Source organism: Stenella coeruleoalba (assembly GCF_951394435.1).
Source record: "Stenella coeruleoalba genome assembly, chromosome: 7".
NCBI lineage: Eukaryota > Metazoa > Chordata > Mammalia > Artiodactyla > Delphinidae > Stenella > Stenella coeruleoalba.
Window position 1 is genome coordinate 91,805,769 of NC_137153.1, and position 20,180 is coordinate 91,825,948.

Consider the following 20,180-nt stretch of genomic DNA (forward strand, 5'->3'; position numbering starts at 1 on the left):
CTCCTGCCCCCCGGGGTCTGCGCCACTTACGAAAAGAAACCCTGTATTTTATAATAATGTTGGTGAAATATTAAAGTAAAAAGACACCACTTGCAATAGCCCTTCAAAATATAAAATACTTAGGAATAAATATAACAAAATATGTATAATATTTGAATGTTGAAAACCAAAAAACAGTGATGAGAAAAATTTTAAAAGACCTAAACAAATAGAGAGGGATGCTATTTCCATGGATTGGGAGACTCAGCATGATAAACATGTCTATTCTCATCAAATTAATCTATAAATTCAATACAATATTCATTGATATCCCAAGAAGCTTTTTTTGTTAAAATTGACAGGTTGATTTAAAAATGTTATGGAAATACAAAGGACCTCAATTTTGTAATTAAAGAACAAAACTGGATGACTACTCGAGACTTATTATAAAACCATAGCAGTCAAGACAGGGTAGTATTGGTGAACGGAGAGTGATAAAGATCAATAGACATGAATCCAGAAATAGTCCCTCACGAATATGGTCAACTGATTTTCAACAAAAGTGCCAAGGTAATTCAATAGAGGAAGAACAGACTTTTTAACAGAGAGTGCTGAAACAAGTATACATCCACATTCGAAAAATGAAATGACCCATGTATCATACCATATTTAACAGTGAATGCAAAATGGATCATAGGCTATTAAATGTAAAATCGGAAACTATGAAATTTCTAGAAGTAAACCTAGAAGAAAATCGTTGTGACCTTGGTTAAACAAAAATTTCTTAGCTGGGACACATGAAACATAAAACACAAAAGAAATATACATAAAAGAAAAAGATTAATAAATTGGACTTCATCAAAATTTAAAATGTCTGTTCTTTGAAAGATACTATTAAAAATGTAAGTAAAGTCATAGACTGAGAGAAAATATTTGCAAAACACATATCAGGATTTATATTCAGAATGTATAAAGAACTTTCAAAACTCAATAGTAAAATAACAAAATCCAATTTAAAAAATGAGCAAGATATTTGAACAGATACTTCACCAAAGAGGAGGTTCTGATGGCTGATTGCAAATAAGCACATTAAAATATATTTAACATCATTAGTTACTGTGGAAAGTTACTGTGGAAACGCAAACTGAAGCAATGAGATACTACATATATTTAGCAGAATAACAAAAAGGAGAAAAGAAAGAACCCTGCCCCTAACTCTTCCCCCACCCCAGCCCCAATCTGACAATTCCAAGTGTTGGTGATTATATGAGGATATGGAACACCTGGGATTTTTATACACTGCTGGGGGGAATATAAAATAAAAGAGCCATTTTGGAAAACAGTTTGGCCATTTCTTATAAACAAATAATTACTATAGGGCCAGAAATCCCATTCCTTGGTATTTACATAAGAGAAATGAAAACATATGTCTACACAAAGACCTGTATGCCTATATTTATAGCAACCCAAATGCCCATCAGTTGGTAAATAGATAATCAAAACACCTATACAATGGAACAGTGCTCATTAATAAAAAGAAATGAAGTGCTGATACATGCAACAATAAGACATACAGGAAAAAGTAAAACTATAGAGACAAATTACATCAATAGTTGTTAGGCACTGGGGGCAGAGGGCAGGAATTTAAATTTACTGCAAAAGGGCATGAGGGAACACTTTGATAGAAATAATCAATATCTTAATTGTGATGGTAGTTACAAAACTGTTTACATGTGTCAAAATGCACAAAACTGTACACCAAAAGTGAATTTTACCGTATGTAAATAAAAAAGTGGTGGGGAGTAATGAAAAGATTTACACATAGAATTAAGTCTAAATACTAGTTACAAATTTGGTTGCAGTATCATACTCAGAGTGATAATTCTTGCAAAAAAGATATTAAAATAAATAATATTAATCATTTGAAATAAGGAACTGGATTCAAAATCAGAGTTTATGTATTGTATTTTTAAATTGGTAAATTAGAAATAATAAAAAGAAATGTACCTAAGCTTTCAATTCAAGCAGTTGTAAAGAGAATGATGAAATAAGTCAAAGGAGACCAGGAGGAAGAAACTAATAAAGGTAAAAGCAGATTTTAGTAGATTAGAAAATAGGAACAAGAAGATTTGGTTAATAAATCCCAAAAATATTTATTGAGGAAACTATAAAATAAATTGCTGCCCAAATACTGAAGAAATCAAATGATACCAGGAATTGGAATAGGTTGTAACCACAGATAAGAAGATACAAAATATAAGAGAATGAGATGAGAAACTTAATGCTGTGCTAACTTTTCAATTTCTTTTATTTAACATAGCATTTATTTATCCTGTTTAAGTAATAGTTTTCATGGCAGAAATATGTGGAAAAGAATACTTAAAATCACTCATAATCCTATCAGTAATAACTGTATTATTACTGTTATTATTACTATTATGTTATTGCAGGTATAATTTGCTACCTGTCTATCTCCATACTTATCTATCGATACATTGTAGTTTTTATAAAAAGAGGATAATTCTCTACATTATGTATATTTCTAGAAGCAGAATTCCTGGATAAAATTACATAAAAATTTTTAAGAATTTTGATTTTGTTCTCAAATTGTCCTCCAGAAATAACATAATCCAGAAATCCAGAAATAACATAATTATCTTGTGAGCAGAGTATGAGTGCCTACTTCCCTACCCATTTGCCAATACTGAGTATTAGATTTTTAAGAATTTTAAAAAATAAATTTAAAAAATAAATTTTTAAATAAATAAAACAAATTATTATTTTAATAATAATAAATTATAATAAATTATTTAAATTTATAATAAATTATTTAAAAATTTATAAATTGTAAATTATTATAAATAAATTTATAATATAATTATAATATAATTATATAAATAAATTATAAATTTATAATAATTTAAATTATTTAATAAATTATTTAAATAAAAATAAATTTTTAAGAATTTTGATTTTGTTCTCAAATTGTCCTCCAGAAATAACATAATCCAGAAATAGCATAATTATCTTGTGAACAGAGTATGAGTGCCTACTTCCCTACCCATTTGCCAATACTGAGTATTAGATTTTTAGTACCCATTTGCCAATACTGAGTATTAGATTTTTTTTCAGTCTTTGCAATTTAACATGTGAAAAGTGGCATTTAATTTTTAAAATAAATTTTTAAAAATTAATTAATTTTTGGCTGTGTTGGGTTTTTGTTGCTGTGCATGGGCTTTCTCTAGTTGCGGTAAGCGGGAGCTACTTTTCGTTGTGGTGCACGGGCTTCTCATTGCGGTGACTTATCTTGTTGTGGGGCACGGGCTCTAGGCGCCCAGGCTTCAGTAGCTGTGGCACACGGGCTCAGTCGTCATGGCTCGTGGGCTCTAGAGCGCAGGGTCAGTAGTTGTGGCGCACAGGTTTAGTTGCTCTGCGGCATGCAGGATCTTCCCAGACCAGGGCTCAAACCCGTGTCCCCTGCACTGGCAGGAGGATTCTTAACCACTGTGTCACCAGGGAAGTCCCAATCTTATGCTTTTTATACCCAAATGTTACATGTTCTTCAAAGAAACCCTAGAAAATTCAGATAAGAGATGAAATTAAGAAAATAAAAGCACCCATAATCCTGTACCTAGAAAAAGTTATGGTGTATATTTATATTCTAAGCTTTATTAAAAGATGGTATGTATTTGGTCATATTTAAAATGATTTTCAGATTTCAGTGGCTCTAAGTCCTGCCCCTTATCTGCCTATATATGAAGTGATTTCTCTCCCTAAACATTTCTAAGAATCCCCAAGATTACTTACACATGTAAAATAGCTGTTTCTCAACTGTGTCACTTACCTTCTGGGATTCTCTGACAGAAGGAAAATGTTTTCTTATAGAACATCAAAGCTTCTGATGTGAGCTCTTTGCTTTCCTTTTATTACCATGTTCATTGGTCTCATTTGTCCCTAAGCAGTGCCCAGAAACCTGCTGTTGCTCTTCTGCTCTTGGATTATTTGCCTCACTGAATGCCTCTCACCAGACCTCTGACCCCTGACTGCCTTGCCACCTTGGGTTGTTAGCATTGTGCCACCTCCTCCAATCTTGTGAATCTGGGCTGCCATGGATTGCTGTCCTCATTGTTGTCCTTCTCTAGCTGGTACCAGTCTCTCTTGCTTCACCAAACCTGTTGTCCCTTGATTTTCATTGCTCACCTCTCTCACCAGCCAGGAGGACAATGCCTTCACCTTCTTTTCTTGTGTTCAACTCTTTTCAGAGTGGCATCCCCATAGCAGAGTTGTTTAGATGTCCAGTACATAGCTTTTATTTCTACCACAGCCCTTTCCTTTCTAGGGGTTTTGGGCTCTCTGGGCTTGGGGGAAGGCTGGGGAAACTAATGGGAGTGAGGTCAGGTCCTTCTGCCCTTCCTTCCCTTGCCCCTTCTAATTCCTAGGACCTGCTGCTACTTCTGGTGCAAGGTGCCAGATTTCCTCTTTCATGTTGATATATTCTTTGGACCTCCACGTTCTTTCCTATGTTGAGTCTGGCCTGGCTTTTCTCAGGTCTTCTCTCCTCACAGATCCTCTCATTTATGTCTACATATCTGATGCCCAATTTTAGACAGAGTTTCAGTTGTTTTCTGTGGGTCCAAAGAGCAAGGGACCTCTTTAAGGTGTCTAAACATTCCATGAAGGTTAAGCAGTTTTCCAGTATTCTTTGACAGTCTTACTCAACAAGTGGTTTGAGAAATTCTGAGATCTAGAGAAAATGTCCCAAGGAGTTCATGGTATCAAAAGCAATAATGGTGCCTGCTTACATTTATATTAAAGATCAGCAGATAAAATAATTGTTTAAAAAATATCCCTTTAAAAGTGGACATATAGTTCTTCAATATGTAGTTAGTGCACAACGTGGAGATGAAATGAATGTGCTTGTGACTCAGTCACTTAGCCAGACACGGTGAATTGAATATCAACCACCAGCCATTGCTGGACTTGGCCATCACACAGCTGTAAATTATTTTTATTCATAATTATAAAATTATTATTAAGACTAGACAATTATTTAAGACCATGACATAAGGAACACAGAAACTGCTATATATCAAGTTAATGAAGAATATAAAATATTAATAATTCTCAGATTTTCTTCAATATGAACATCACCAAATCTGTAAGCTGCATCCATTAGATCAAAATTCTCATGTAGCACATTAGGAGATATAAGAATAATTTAAAAATTATTATTTAAATGGAGAATGTTAGAAGACTTTTCATGTGTGGGAATAAAGACTTTTTAACCACATGTGTTACAATTAGGAGAGTGTGCATAAGCAGACAAATGAAACAAAATATGAAAATACTAATTGTATCTTTTTGCATGTAAAATATAAGAATATCAGACATCCATAATAAAATAGTTTTTATTTTATGCTGTAATTCATAGTTAAATTTAATTATACTCTTGGCTCCCAAGTATCAATATAGTATACTTTAAAAATGATACTTTTTCTTACATAATTAGTCTACATTAACTGGCATGTAAAAAGTCAAAACTTGTTTTTGTACATAGTGTACATAGTGTACATAGTTTTGTACATTATATGTAAATGTACAATTGTTGAAGATTGCATTTAAATGGAATTTATAATACATTTTCAACCTAAAATCATGTCATTATAACATGCAGTATAAAAAAATGGCAGACCCATTAACAAATATCTAAGGGATTGAAGACATTCTCTGTACTGTTCAATGTGGTAGCAACCAGCTGCATGCAGCTATTACAATTTAAATTAATTAAAATGAAATAAAATTTAGTTTCCTATTTACACTAGCCACATCCCAATTGCTCAAATAGTGCATGTGACTGGTGGCTATTATATTGGATGGTGCAGTTGTATGACATTTGCATCATTGTTCATAGAAAATTCTATCTGACAGTGTCGATCTATATTATTGTGAAAGGGATTTGTTAGTTAAAATAGTAGGAAAGGCTGCTTTATGTGTTAAAGTTATTCTTGCTAATGTCTTTTCCATGATTATAAGTATTTAGAGAGTAGAATTTATGCCTAACCAGGACTGGTCCATGCTGGACGCTAAATACATACAAATACACTTATTTTATCCCAGTACCAATAATGAAGACAACAACAGGCAGTGAGCCACAGCCACCGCCCGCCTCTACAGGAGACCCTCCAACACTAGCAGTAGGGCACAGTGACGTGCACACAGTAGGCGACCAATAAACGCCTACACGAAGGAGTGACGACTTAGCAAGAAGGAAGCCACCTTCTACCACGCCTGCCTTCCCCAAGAACTACATTTCCCAGTACGCTTGGCGCCACGTGCTCTTGTGAAGTATAAAGAGAGGCAATTACTTCCTACTGCCCCTATCCGCCTTCGCCTGGCGGTGCCACAGTGTTTCCTGGGAAAGGTAGTTGTAGCGTTGGTGGTCAAGTCCCAGCAAAGAGAGCGCAAACTAAACTTCCCAGCAAGCAGTGCGCCGGCCTAGGAAGAGGGGAAGATGGCGGACGCCAAAGATGGTGTTTTGTGGCCTGCGGGAGCCTCCCGTGCCCCAATTTCATTCAGCTTCAATCACACGTCTGCCCAGAGATGGCTGGCGGGAGACGAGTCTCCGGAGAAGGATTTCTTGAAGACCGAGAAACGGGGGGAGCTGCAGAGTGTGCAGCCCTCAGAAGCCCCCAAGGAACTTGTCATCCCTTTGATCCAGAATGGCCATCTTAGGCAGCCACCGACCCAGGCCCCTGGGCCATCCGCACATACTGAGGTCTTGGTGGATGGGATGCTGTCCCAGGCTGTGAAGGAGCTCATTGAGGAATCCATGAAGTCTCTGGAGGAGAGAGAGAATGCGGGTGTCGACCCCACGCTTGCTATCCCCATGATCCGGAAAGGATGCACCCGCGACGGGGAAGGGGCAGACAGCGAACCCCGGGCTGAGACAGTGCCGGAGGAGGCTGATTATGAGGCAGTCCCTGTAAAGGCCTATGGGCTGGCCATGCTGCGGGGCATGGGCTGGAAACCTGGCGAGGGCATCGGCCGTACCTTCAATCAAGTGGTGAATCCCCGTGTCAGCTCACTGAGGCCCAAGGGGTTAGGGCTGGGCACCAACCTGACTGAGGTCCAGGCCCTGGCCCCCACCGGCCCCCACCACCTGCTGAGGCCAGATGAGGAGCAAGAGAAGGATAAGGAAGACCAGCCTCAGGGACTGGTGCCTGGAGGAGCTGTGGTGGTTCTTTCTGGCCCTCACCGAGGCCTCTATGGGAAGATGGAAGGCCTCGACCCTGACAATGCTCGGGCCATGGTCCGTCTGGCTGTGGGGAGCCGCATGGTAACTGTTAGTGAGTACTGCCTGCGGCCTGTCTCCCAGCAGGAGTTTGACAAGAACTCCTTGGATCTGAGCCAGGTGAGCAAAACTTCCCCAAGGCAACAGAATGGAGCAACCTCGTCATGGAAGGCCCTTCAGGATCAGGACCTCCACGTCTGGCAGGAGGACTCAGCGAGGAAGCGGAAACACCATCCAGACCGGTGGGACCCTGAGCATCTCAGATGGAGACAGGATGGGCCTGCAGCCAAGATTGAGAAAGCAGCTCCCAGGAGTCAGCACTGGCTGCACAGGGACCTGCGTGTGCGGTTTGTGGACAAGCTGCACAAGGGTGGCCAGTATTACAACACCAGGATGACAATCGAAGATGTCCTGAGCCCAGATACCTGTGTGTGTCTGACAGATGAAGGCCAGGTCCTGGAAGGCCTGAGGGAGGGCATGCTGGAGACCCTAGTCCCCAAGGTCCAGGGCAACCGGGTGATGGTGGTGCTGGGGCCATGGGCTGGAAGGGTGGGCCGTCTGCTGGACCGCGACAGAGAGCAGAGCCGGGCTCTTGTGCAGCTGCAGAGAGAGAATCGGGTGGTGGAGCTTCACTATGATGCCATCTGCCAGTACGTGGGCCCCAGCGACTCGGAGGACTGACCTGTGGACACACTTCCCTCACCCAGGTTGTTACCAATCCCATACAGTGTGAAAAGCCTGCCTTCACGAAGGTGGTGGTGGGGGGTCATGGTTCCACCCTCCACTTGCAGTGCAGCCCTGGCACAGGATGGACCAGAAGGGAGGCTAGAAACAAACCCAGTATTTACCAGAACTTAGTATATAATAAAAACCAGTTCAAATGCTTCGTAAAAAAAAAAAAAAAAAAAGACAACAACAGCAGAAGGAACAATGTCACCATATATTTTGATACACTTTATGTTGTATGAAGTGCTTTTGTGTAAATGTTCTCATTTGAGTTTAAAAACAGTTTCAGGAAGTTGGCAGTGATTATTACTCCCATTTTACAGTTGAGAAGTCTGAAATTCAGGGAAGTGAATGGACTTTTCTAGATGATAACAGCAATAATATTAACAGAGGTTTTTGATCATAAATTTTAAATGGTTCTTAATAGCTAATGTCTATTGACAGTTAATATTATTAGCTATTGATATCAATAGATAATGTTTCTTGGCCCCTCAATGAATTATGTAATTTAATTATCAGAAACCTCTGATTAGGTACTACTTTTACATTTTCCTATTTTACACATGAGGAAACTAGGGCTTGGGGGAGTTAGGGCACTTGCTCAAAAGTCTGGGATTTGAACTCAGGTAGTCTTCTATGCTTGTATGTTGGGTTAGATTCATACTCTGGCTTTTCCTCTTCTCTAGCTTTGGCCTTTGAGATCCAAAACATGAGCCCACTTGGTAACTTGGTGGTCCCAATTCAACCATCTTGTAAAGAAAGAAAATTTAGCAACTAGTATTGTGTCAGATAATCCCACAATATACATTATATTGAATGTAGCCAACCTTGAGATGCTGTGTACTGATGGCATCTTGATGGGACAGAATGAAGCTATTGATCAAAGGAAAAAAGGACACGTGCCTCTTTAGAGTCAGCCTTACATTTGTTTGCAGCTGGAAACAATTATGAGTTTCTGCTACAATAGAGAAGACTGACAATATACTGTCAGCCAAAAACCTAGAAATCTCACAATTAAGCCAGTCTCAACTTGGCATTGAGATGCCTCTGTAGTCATGGGTGAGGACCTCCAGGTGTTTACATCATTTTCTGCCCAACATTTTCAGGTACTTCATGTGACTCCAGCTCTGTGACAAATGTGAGTTAAGTTTTCTGAGTCTCAGGGCTTGGGCAGAAATGAAGGTGTACAGATGGAGGGCTGATGCAGAATTTGAAGTATTGTCACGTTTGTGTCAATGGCTGAAAAAGTTTCTGCAAGCAGTCAGAACATGTTGCTGCACATCAATTAGATAAAAAATTGCTGAGTTTCAGTAAAATTCTGCTGGCCATGAAGGTGAAAACCATATTGTCAGAGCTTTTTGTCATCTATAGGACAAATACTAGGCTTCTTAAGCACTGTGTGTCTGTGTGTATGTGAGAGGGAGAGAGAGAGGGAGGGAGGGAGAGGAAGAGAGAGAGAGAGAGAGGGAGGGAGGGAGAGGAAGAGAGAGAGAGAGAGGGAGAGAGGGAGAGAAAAAGAGATTTCACAAACAGAAGATAGTAAGTCTGTGGGTATATATGTATATTGGCTGTAATCTCTCAGTTGCAAAAGTCAAACTCAATTCAGGCTGGTTTAAATAAAGAAACACAAAATGGAATCCATTGGCTCATGTAACTGATATTTTCAAGGGATCAAGCTATATTTAGAAATGGCTGAATTATGAGGTTAGATTAATATCATTAAGAAGCTTTCTCTTTTTTTGTGTCTTACAAATTGAAAAATATACTATTTTTGAATTTGAATTCATTCTCAGGAAGGCTCTCTTCATATGGCCACAAAGCTGTCCTTAACCACATCATCTTAAATGGTTCTTAGCCTCTATAATCCTATAAAAGGGACTACTTCTTTACCAGTAGTTCAGAAGAAGTTCCATGGAGGGCTCTGATTAGTCTGACGTGGGTCATCTGATCATCTCTGAACCATCTTTTTTTTTTTTTTTTTACATCTTTATTGGAGTATAATTGCTTTACAATAGTGTGTTACTTTCTGCTTCATAACAAAGTGAATCAGTTATACATATACATATGTTCCCATATCTCTTCCCTCTTGCGTGTCCCTCCCTCCCACCCTCCATATCCCACCCCTCCAGGCGGTCACAAAGCACCGAGCTGATCTCCCTGTGCTATGCGGATGTTTCCCACTAGCTATCTACCTTACGTTTGGTAGTGTATATATGTCCATGCCTCTCTCTTGCTTTGTCACAGCTACCCTTCCCGCTCCCCAAATCCTCAAGTCCATTCTCTAGTAGGTCTGTGTCTTTATTCCTGTCTTAGCCCTAGGTTCTTCATGACATTTTTTTTCCTTAAATTCCATATATATGTGTTAGCATACGGTATTTGTCTTTCTCTTTCTGACTTACTTCACTCTGTATGACAGACTCTAGGTCTATCCACCTCATTACAGATAGCTCAATTTCGTTTCTTTTTATGACTGAGTAATATTCCATTGTATATATGTGCCACATCTTCTTTATCCATTCATCCGATGATGGACACTTAGGTTGTTTCCATCTCTGGGCTGTTGTAAATAGAGCTGCAATAAACATTTTGGTACATGACTCCTTTTGAATTTTGGTTTTCTCAGGGTATATGCCCAGTAGTGGGATTGCTGGGTAGTATGGTAGTTCTATTTGTAGTTTTTTAAGGAACCCTCCATACTGTTCTCCATAGTGGCTGAACCAATTCACATTCCCACCAGCAGTGCAAGAGTGTTCCCTTTTCTCCACGCCCTCTCCAGCATTTATTGTTTCTAGATTTTTTGATGACGGCCATTATGACTGGTGTGAGATGATATCTCATTGTAGTTTTTATTTGCATTTCTCTAATGATTAATGATGTTGAGCATTCTTTCATGTGCTTGTTGGCAGTCTGTATATCTTCTTTGGAGAAATGTCTATTTAGGTCTTCTGCCCATTTTTGGATTGGGTTGTTTGTTTTTTGTTATTGAGCTGCTTGTAAAGTTTAGAGATTAATCCTTTGTCAGTTGCTTCATTTGCAAATATTTTCTCCCATTCTGAGCGTTGTCTTTTGGTTTTGTTTATGGTTTCCTTTGCTGCGCAAAAGCTTTGACATTTCATTAGGTCCCATTTGTTTATTTTTGTTTTTATTTCCATTTCTCTAGGAGGTGGGTCAAAAAGGATCTTGCTGTGATTTATGTCATAGAGTGTCCTGCCTGTGTTTTCCTGTAAGAGTTTGATAGTTTCTGGCCTTACATTTAGGTCTTTAATCCATTTTGAGCTTATTTTTGTGTATGGTGTTAGGGAGTGCTCTAATCTCATACTTTTACATGTACCTGTCCAGTTTTCCCAGCACCACTTATTGAAGAGGCTGTCCTTTCTCCACTGTACATTCCTGCCTCCTTTATCAAAGATAAGGTGACAATATGTGCGTGGGTTTATCTCTGGGCTTTCTATCCTGTTCCACTGATCTATCTTTCTGTTTTTGTGCCAGTACCATACTGTCTTGATTACTGTAGTACTATAGTCTGAAGTCAGGGAGCCTGATTCCTCCAGCTCCGTTTTTCATTCTCAAGATTGCTTTGGCTATTCGGGGTCTTTTGTGTTTTCATACAAATTGCAAAATTTTTTGTTCTAGTTCTGTGAAAAATGCCAGTGGTAGTTTGATAGGGATTGCATTGAATCTGTAGATTGCTTTGGGTAGTAGAGTCATTTTCACAATGTTGACTCTTCCAATCCAAGAACATGGTATATCTCTCCATCTATTTATATCATCTTTAATTTCTTTCATCAGTGTCTTATAGTTTTCTGCATACAGGTCTTTTGTCTCCTTAGGTAGGTTTATTCCTTGATATTTTATTCTTTTTGTTGGAATGGTAAATGGGAGTGTTTTCTTGATTTCACTTTCAGATTTTTCATCATTAGTGTATAGGAATGCCAGAGATTTCTGTGCATTAATTTTGTATCCTGCTACTTTACCAAATTCATTGATTAGCTCTAGTAGTTTTCTGGTAGCATCTTTAGGATTCTCTATATATAGTATCATGTCATCTGGAAACAGTGACAGCTTTATTTCTTCTTTTCCGATTTGGATTCCTTTTATTTCCTTTTCTTCTCTGATTGCTGTGGCTAAAACTTCCAAAACTATGTTGAATAAGAGCGGTGAGAGTGGGCAACCTTGTATTGTTCCTGATCTTAGTGGAAATGCTTTCAGTTTTTCACCATTGAGGACGATGTTGGCTGTGGGTTTGTCATATATGGCCTTTATTATGTTGAGGAAAGTTCCCTCTATGCCTACTTTCTGCAGGGTTTTTATCATAAATGGGTATTGAATTTTGTCAAAAGCTTTCTCTGCATCTATTGTAATGATCATATGTTTTTTTTCCTTCAATTTGTTAATATGGTTTATCACATTGATTGATTTGTGTATATTGAAGAATCCTTGCATTCCTGGAATAAACCCCACTTGATCATGGTGTATGATCCTTTTAATGTGCTGTTGGATTCTGTTTGCTAGTATTTTGTTGATTATTTTTGCATCTATGTTCATCAGTGATATTGGCCTGTAGTTTTCTTTCTTTGTGACATCCTTGTCTGATTTTGGTATCAGGGTGATGGTGGCCTCGTAGAATGAGTTTGGGCGTGTTCCTCCCTCTGCTATATTTTGGAAGAGTTTGAGAAGGATAGGTGTTAGCTCTTCTCTAAATGTTTGATAGAATTTGCCTGTGAAGCCATCTGGTCCTGGGCTTTTGTTTGTTGGAAGATTTTTAATCACAGTTTCAATTTCAGTGCTTGTGATTGGTCTGTTCATATTTTCTATTTCTTCCTGATTCAGTCTTGGCAGGTTGTGCATTTCTAAGAATTTGTTCATTTCTTCCAGGTTGTCCATTTTATTGGCATAGAGTTGCTTGTAGTAATCTCTCATGATCTTTTGTATTTCTGCGGTGTCAGTTGTTACTTCTTCTTTTTCATTTCTAATTCTATTGATTTGAGTCTTCTCCCTTTTTTTCTTGATGAGTCTGGCTAATGGTTTCTCAATTTTGTTTATCTTCTCAAAGAACCAGCTCTTAGTTTTATTGATCTTTGCTCTTGTTTCCTTCATTTCTTTTTCATTTTTTTCTGATCTGATTTTTATGATTTCTTTCCTTCTGCTAACTTTGGGGTTTCTTTGTTCTTCTTCCTCTAATTGCTTTAGGTGCAGGGTTAGGTTGTTAATCCTGTTTCTTAAGGTGGGCTTGTATTGCTATAAACTTCCCTCTTAGAACTGCTTTTGCTGCATCCAGTAGGTTTTGGGTTGTTGTGTCTCCATTCTCATTTGTTTCTAGGTATTTTTTGATTTCCTCTTTGATTTCTTCAGTGATCACTTCGTTATTAAGTAGTGTATTGTTTAGCCTCCTTGTGTTTGTATTTTTTATAGATCTTTTCCTGTAATTGATATCTAGTCTCATGGCATTGTGGTCAGAAAAGATACTTGATACGATTTCAATTTTCTTAACCAAGGCTTGATTTGTGACCCAAGATATAATGTATCCTGGAGAATGTTCCATGAGCACTTGAGAAAAATGTGTATTCTGTTGTTTTTGGATGGAGTGTCCTATAAATATCAACTAAGTCCATCTTGTTTAATGTATCATTTAAAGCTTGTGTTTCCTTATTTATTTTCATTTTGGATGATGTGTCCATTGGTGAAAGTGGGGTGTTAAAGTCCCCTACTATGAGTGTGTTACTGTCGATTTCTCCTTTTATGGCTGTTAGTATTTGCCTTATGTAATCTTGGTTGTAGGTTTTTCTCCTTCATCACTTTATATATGTCCTACCACTCCATTCTGGCTTGTAGAGTTTCTGCTGAAAGATCAGCTGTTAACCTTATGGGGATTCCCTTGTGTGTTATTTGTTGTTTGTCCCTTGCTGCTTTTAATATGTTTTCTTTGTATTTAATTTTTGACAGTTTGATTAATATGTGTCCTGGCGTGTTTCTCCTTGGATTTTTCCTGTATGGGACTCTCTGTGCTTCCTGGACTTGATCAACTATTTCCTTTCCCATATTAGGGAAGTTTTCAACTATAATCTCTTAAAATATTTTCTCGGTCCCTTTCTTTTTTTCTTCTTCTTTTGGAACCCCTATAATTCGAATGTTGGTGCATTTAATGTTGTCCCAGAGGTCTCTGAGACTGTCCTCAGTTCTTTTCATTCTTTTTTCTTTATTCTGCTCTGTAGTAGTTATTTCCACTAATTTATCTTCGAAGTCACTTATCCATCCTTCTGCCTCAGTTATTCTGCTATTGAGCCAATCTAGAGTATTTTTAATTTCATTTATTTTGTTGTTCATCGTTGCTTGTTTTATCTTTAGTTCTTCTAGGTCCTTGTTAAATGTTTCTTGCATTTTGTCTATTCTATTTCCAAGATTTTGGATCATCTTTACTATCATTATTCTGAATTCTTTTTCAGGTAGACTGCCTATTTCCTCTTCATTTGTTAGGTCTGGTGTGTTTTTATCTTGCTCCTTCAACTGCTGTTTGTTTTTCTGTCTTCTCATTTTGCTTATCTTACTGTGTTTGGGGTCTCCTTTTTGCAGGCTGAAGGTTCGTAGTTCCTGTTGTTTTTGTTGTGTGTCCTCAGTGGCTAAGGTTGGTTCAGTGGGTTGTGTAGGCTTCCTGGTGGAGGGTACTAGTGCCTGTGTTCTGGTGGATGAGGCTGGATCTTTTCTTTCTGGTATGCAAGTCCACGTCTGTTGGTGTGTTTTGGGGTGTCTGTGGACTTATTATGATTTTAGGCAGCCTCTCTGCTAATAGGTCTTTCTAGTTGTTTGGCGTAGGGTGTCCAGCACTGTAGATTGCTGGTCGTTGAGTGAAGCTGGCTGCTGGTGTTGAGATGGAGATCTCTGGGAGATTTTTGCTGTTTCATATTATGTGGAGCTGGGAGGTCTCTTGTGGACCAGTTTCCTGAAGTTGGCTCTCCCACCTCAGAGGCACAGCATTGACTCCTGGCTGGAGCACCAAGAGCTTTTCATCTACACGGCTCAGAAGAAAAGGGAGAAAAAGTAGAAAGAAAGAATTAGTAGAAGTAGAAAGAAAGAAAGAAAGGAGGGAGGGAGAGAGGGAGGAAGGAAGGAGGGAAGGAAGGAAAAAAGAAAGAAGGTAAAGTAAAATAAAATAAAGTAAGATAAAATAAAGTTATTAAAATAAAAACTAATTATTAAGAAAAAAACTAAAAAAACCAACAACCAAAAAAAATGGACAGATAGAACCCTAGGACAAATGGTGGAAGCAAAGCTATACAGACAAAAATCTCACACAGAAGCATACACATACACACTAACAAAAAGAGGAAAAGGGGGGAAAATCATAAAAAATCATAAATCTTGCTCTCAAAGTCCACCTCCTCAATTTGGGATGATTTGTTTATTCACGTATTCTACAGATGCAGGGTACATCAATTTGATTGTGGAGCTTCAATCCGCTGCTTCTGATGCTGCTGGGAGGGATTTCTCTTTCTCTTCTTTGTTCTCACAGCTCCTGGGGCTCAGCTTTGGATTTGGCCCCACCTTTGCATGTACGTCGCCAGGGGGGCATCTGTTCTTCGCTCAGGCAGGACGGGGTTAAAGGAGCAGCTGCTCACTTAGGCTGGGGGGGAGGGAGGGGCACGGAGTGCAGGGCGAGCTTGCAGCGGCAGAGGCCAGCGGGACGTTGCACCAGCCTGAGGCGCGCCGTGCATTCTCCCGGGGAAGTTGTCCCTGGATCCCGGGACCCTGGCAGTGGCGGGCTGCACAGGCTCCCCGGAAGGGGGTGTGGATAGTGACCAGTGCTCGCACCCAGGCTTCTTGTTGGTGGCCGCAACAGCCTTAGCGTCTCATGCCCATCTCTCGGGTCCGAGCTTATAGCCGCGGTTTGTGCCCATCTCTGGAGCTCCTTTAAGCAGCGCTCTTAATCCTCTCTCCTCGCACACCAGGAAAAAAAGAGGCAAGAAAAAGTCTCTTGCCTCTTCGGCAGGTCCAAACTTTTCCCCGGACTCCCTCCTGGCTAGCCGTGGTGCACTAACCCCTTCAGGCTGTGTTCACACTGCCAACCCCAGTCCTCTCCCTGCTCGGACCAAAGCCCGAGCCTCAGCTCCCAGCCCCGGCCGCCCCAGCGGGTGAGCAGACAAGCCTGTCAGGCTGGTGAGTGCCGGGTCGGCACTGATCCTCTGTGCGGGAATCTCTCCGCTTTGCCCTCCGCACCCCTGTAGCTGTGCTCTCCTCTGCGGCTCTGAAGCTTCCCCCCTCCGCCACACGCAGTCTCCTCCCACGAAGGGGCTTCTAGTGTGTGGGAACGTTTCCTCCTTCACAGCTCCCTCCCACTGGTGCAGGTCCCGTCCCTATCCTTTTGTCTCTGTTTATTGTTTTTTCTTTTGCCCTACCCAGGTACATGGGACGTCTCTTGCCTTTTGGGAGGTCTGAGGTCTTCTGCCAGTGTTCAGTAGGTGTTCTGTAGGAGTTGTTCCAGGTGTAGATGTATTTCTGGTGTATCTGTGGGGAGGAAGGTGATCTCTGTGTCTTACTGTTCCGCCATCTTCCAGGAACCCATCTTTGAAGTAAACTGGAAGGATGGACGCTGAGATTGACTAGCCTCCGTCACGTGCTCACCTCTGAAAAGAGACGGTAGAGGCCACCCTCCTCAAACCACATAGACTGAGAGTATGGGAGAGGTGTTTCGTAAAATGAAAAATGTGTTTCTGATAGCAGCTAACTAAACAGATGGTCACTACCTGTGTGTGTGTCAGTGTGTTTGTTGTGTTGTGTTGTTTAAGGCCAAGCTCTAGCCAAAGTTCATCAGTGACATTATGAGATTCGATTCAAATACCATTTATAACTTTGTAATCGTTTGTTAGTTTAGAAAGTTTATGCTTAGCTACAATTCCAATGTAAGAGATGAGTGACTGATCTTGGATTGCTGCTAAGAAGTGCTAGAAATGAAATTCAAATGTCATTTTGAATTCATATATACCAGCTAGTATTCAAGTAAATTATTCACTTTTTTATACAGATAACTTAAAGTATAATAAAATAGTTAACTTTGGTAATATTAACATAACGTTTAGATGTTCAGTATATTTCAATAAATATTTGTTGACTTCTGAATGAACACATAAACAAAATCCTAGTTAGTTTTTCTCTATTGTCTCATGCTCTTAAAAGAATTTGAAACCAGAGGGCAGACAGCAGAAGGAAGAAGAACTACAATCCTGCAGCCTGTGGAACAAATACCACATTCACAGTAAGATAGACAAGATGAAAACGCAGAGGGCTATATACCAGATGAAGGAACAAGATAAAACCCCAGAAAAACAACTAAATGAAATGGAGATAGGCAATCTTCCAGAAAAAGACCTCAGAGTAATGATAGTGAAGATGATACAGGACCTCGGAAAAAGAATGGAGGCAAAGATCGAGAAGATGCAAGAAATGTTTCACAAAGACCTAGAAGAATTAAGAACCAACAGAGATGAACAATACAATAACAGAAATGAAAACTACACTAGAAGGAATCAATAGCAAAATAACTGAGGCAGAAGAACGGATAAGTGACCTGGAAGACAGAATAGTGGAATTCACTGCAGCAGAACTGAATAAAGAAAAAAGAATGAAAAGAAATGAAGACAGTCTAAGAGACCTCTGGGACAAAATTAAACACGACAACATTCAAGTTATAGCGGTCCCAGAAGGAGAAGAGAGAGAGAAAGGACCTGAGAAAATATTTGAAGAGATTATAGGCGAAAACTTCCCTAACACGGAAAAGGAAATAGCCACCCAAGTCCATGAAGCACAGAGAGTCCCATACAGGATAAACCCAAGGAGAAACACATAGAGACACATAGTAATCAAATTGACAAAAATTAAAGACAAAGAAAAATTATTGAAAGCAGCAAGGAAAAAACGAAAAATAACATACAAGGGAACTCCCATAAGGTTAACAGCTGATTTCTCAGCAGAAATTCTACAAACCAGAAGGGAGTGGCATGATATACTTAAAGTGATGAAAGGGAAGAACCTACAACCAAGATTACCCTACCTGAAAAGGATCTCATTCAGATTCGATGGAGAAATGAAAAGCTTTACAGACAAGCAAAAGTTAAGAGAATTCAGCACCACCAAACCAGCTCTACAACAAATGCTAAAGGTACTTCTCTAAGTGGGAAACACAAGAAAAGGAAAGGACCTACAAAAACAAACCCAAAACAATTAGGAAACTGGTAATAGGAACATACATATTGATAATTACCTTAAATGTGAATGGATTAAATGCTCCAACCAAAAGATACAGGCTCACTGAATGGATACAAAAACAAGACCCATACATATGCTGTCTACAAGAGACCCACTTCAGACCTAGGGGCACATACAGACTGAAAGTGAGGGGTGGAAAAACATATTCCATGAAAATGGAAATCAAAAGAAAGCTGGAGTAGCAATACTCATATCAGGTAAAATAGACTTTAAAATAAAGAATGTTACAAGAGACAAGGAAGGCCATTATGTAATGATCAAGGGATCAGTCCAAGAAGAAGATACAACAATTATAAATATATATGCACCCAACATAGGAGCACCTCAGTACATAAGGCAACTGCTAACATCTCTAAAAGAGGAAGTCGACAGTAACACAATAACAGTAGGGGACTTTAACACCTCACTTACATCAACAGACAGATCATCCAAACAAAAAATTAATAAGGAAACACAAGCTTTAAATAACACAATAGACCAGATAAATTTAATTGATATTTATAGGACATTCCATCCCAAAACAGCAGATTACACTTTCTTCTCAAGTGTGCATGGAACATTCTCCAGGATAGATCATGTCTTGGGTCACAAATCAAGCCTCAGTAAATTTAAGAAAATTAGAATCATATCAAGCATCTTTTCTGACCAGAATGCTATGAGATTAGAAATGAATTACAGGGGAAAAAAATGTAAAAAACACAAACACATGGAGGCTAAACAATATGTTACTAAATAACCAAGAGATCATGAAAGAAATCAAAAAGGAAATCAAAGAATACCTAGAGACAAATGACAATGAAAACACAATGATCCAAAACCTATGGGATGCAGCAAAAGCAGTTCTAAGAGGGAAGTTTATAGCTATACAAGCCTACCTGAAGAAACAAGAAAAATCTCAAATACACCTAAAGAAAGAACTAGAGAAAGAAGAACAAGCAAAACCCAAAGTTAGCAGAAGGAAAGAAATCATAAAGATCAGATCAGAAATAAATGAAAACGAAATGAAGGAAACAGTAGCAAAGATCAACAAAACTGAAAGCTGGTCCTTTGAGAAGATAAACAAAATTGAGAAACCATTAGCCAGACTCATCAAGAAAAAGAGGGAGAGGACTCAAATCAATAAAAATGAAAAAGGAAAAGTTACAACAGACACAGCAGAAATACAAAGCATCCTAAGAGACTACTACAAGCAACTCTATGCGAATAAAATGGACAACCTGGAAGAATCGGACAAATTCTTGGAAAAGTATAATCTTCCAAGACTGAACCAGGAAGAAATAGAAAATATGAACAGACCAATCACAAGTGATGAAAATGAAACTGTGCTTAAAAATCTAACAAAGTCCAGGACCAGATGGACTGGTCTGGTCTGAACTGAACCAGGAAGAAATAGAAAGACTGAACCAGGAAGAAATAGAAAATATGAACAGACCAATCACAAGTGATGAAAATGAAACTGTGCTTAAAAATCTAACAAAGTCCAGGACCAGATGGCTTCACAGGTGAATTCTGTCAAACATTTAGAGAAGAGGTAACACCCATCCTTCTCAGACTCTTCCAAAAAATTGCAGAGGAAGGAAAAATCCCAAACTCGTTCTATGAAACCACCATCACACTGATACCAAAACCAAAGATACTACAAAAAAAGAAAATTACAGACCAATATCACTGATGAATATCGATGCAAAACTCCTCAACAAAATACTAGCAAACAGAATCCAGCAACACATTAAAAGGATCATACACTGTGATCAAGTGGGGTTTATCCCAGAGATGCAAGGATTCTTCAATATACGTAAATTAATCAATGTGATACACCATATTAACAAATTGAAAAATAAAAACCATATGATCATCTCAATAGACGCAGAAAAAGCTTTTGACAAAGTTCAACACCCATTTGTGATAAAAACTCTCCAGAAAGTGG

The 20,180-nt window shown here is 39.0% G+C and overlaps 2 protein-coding genes across 7 annotated transcripts in view; both read left to right on the forward strand.

The window, feature by feature from the left end:
• PLPPR1 (phospholipid phosphatase related 1) overlaps window positions 1–20,180 on the forward strand; it is a 616,358-nt gene that overhangs the window by 184,922 nt on the left and 411,256 nt on the right. The window lies entirely within an intron of this gene.
• LOC307189433 (G-patch domain and KOW motifs-containing protein-like) lies at window positions 6,224–7,952 on the forward strand. Its single transcript, XM_079927498.1, has one exon. The coding sequence runs from the start codon at window positions 6,491–6,493 to the stop codon at window positions 7,949–7,951; it is 1,461 nt and encodes a 486-aa protein (XP_079783624.1). The 5' UTR covers window positions 6,224–6,490; the 3' UTR covers window position 7,952.

Excerpts from the sequence above, each read along its gene's own strand:
- LOC307189433 (XM_079927498.1), top strand. The coding sequence starts at position 6,491 with ATGGCGGACGCCAAAGATGGTGTTTTGTGGCCTGCGGGAGCCTCCCGT.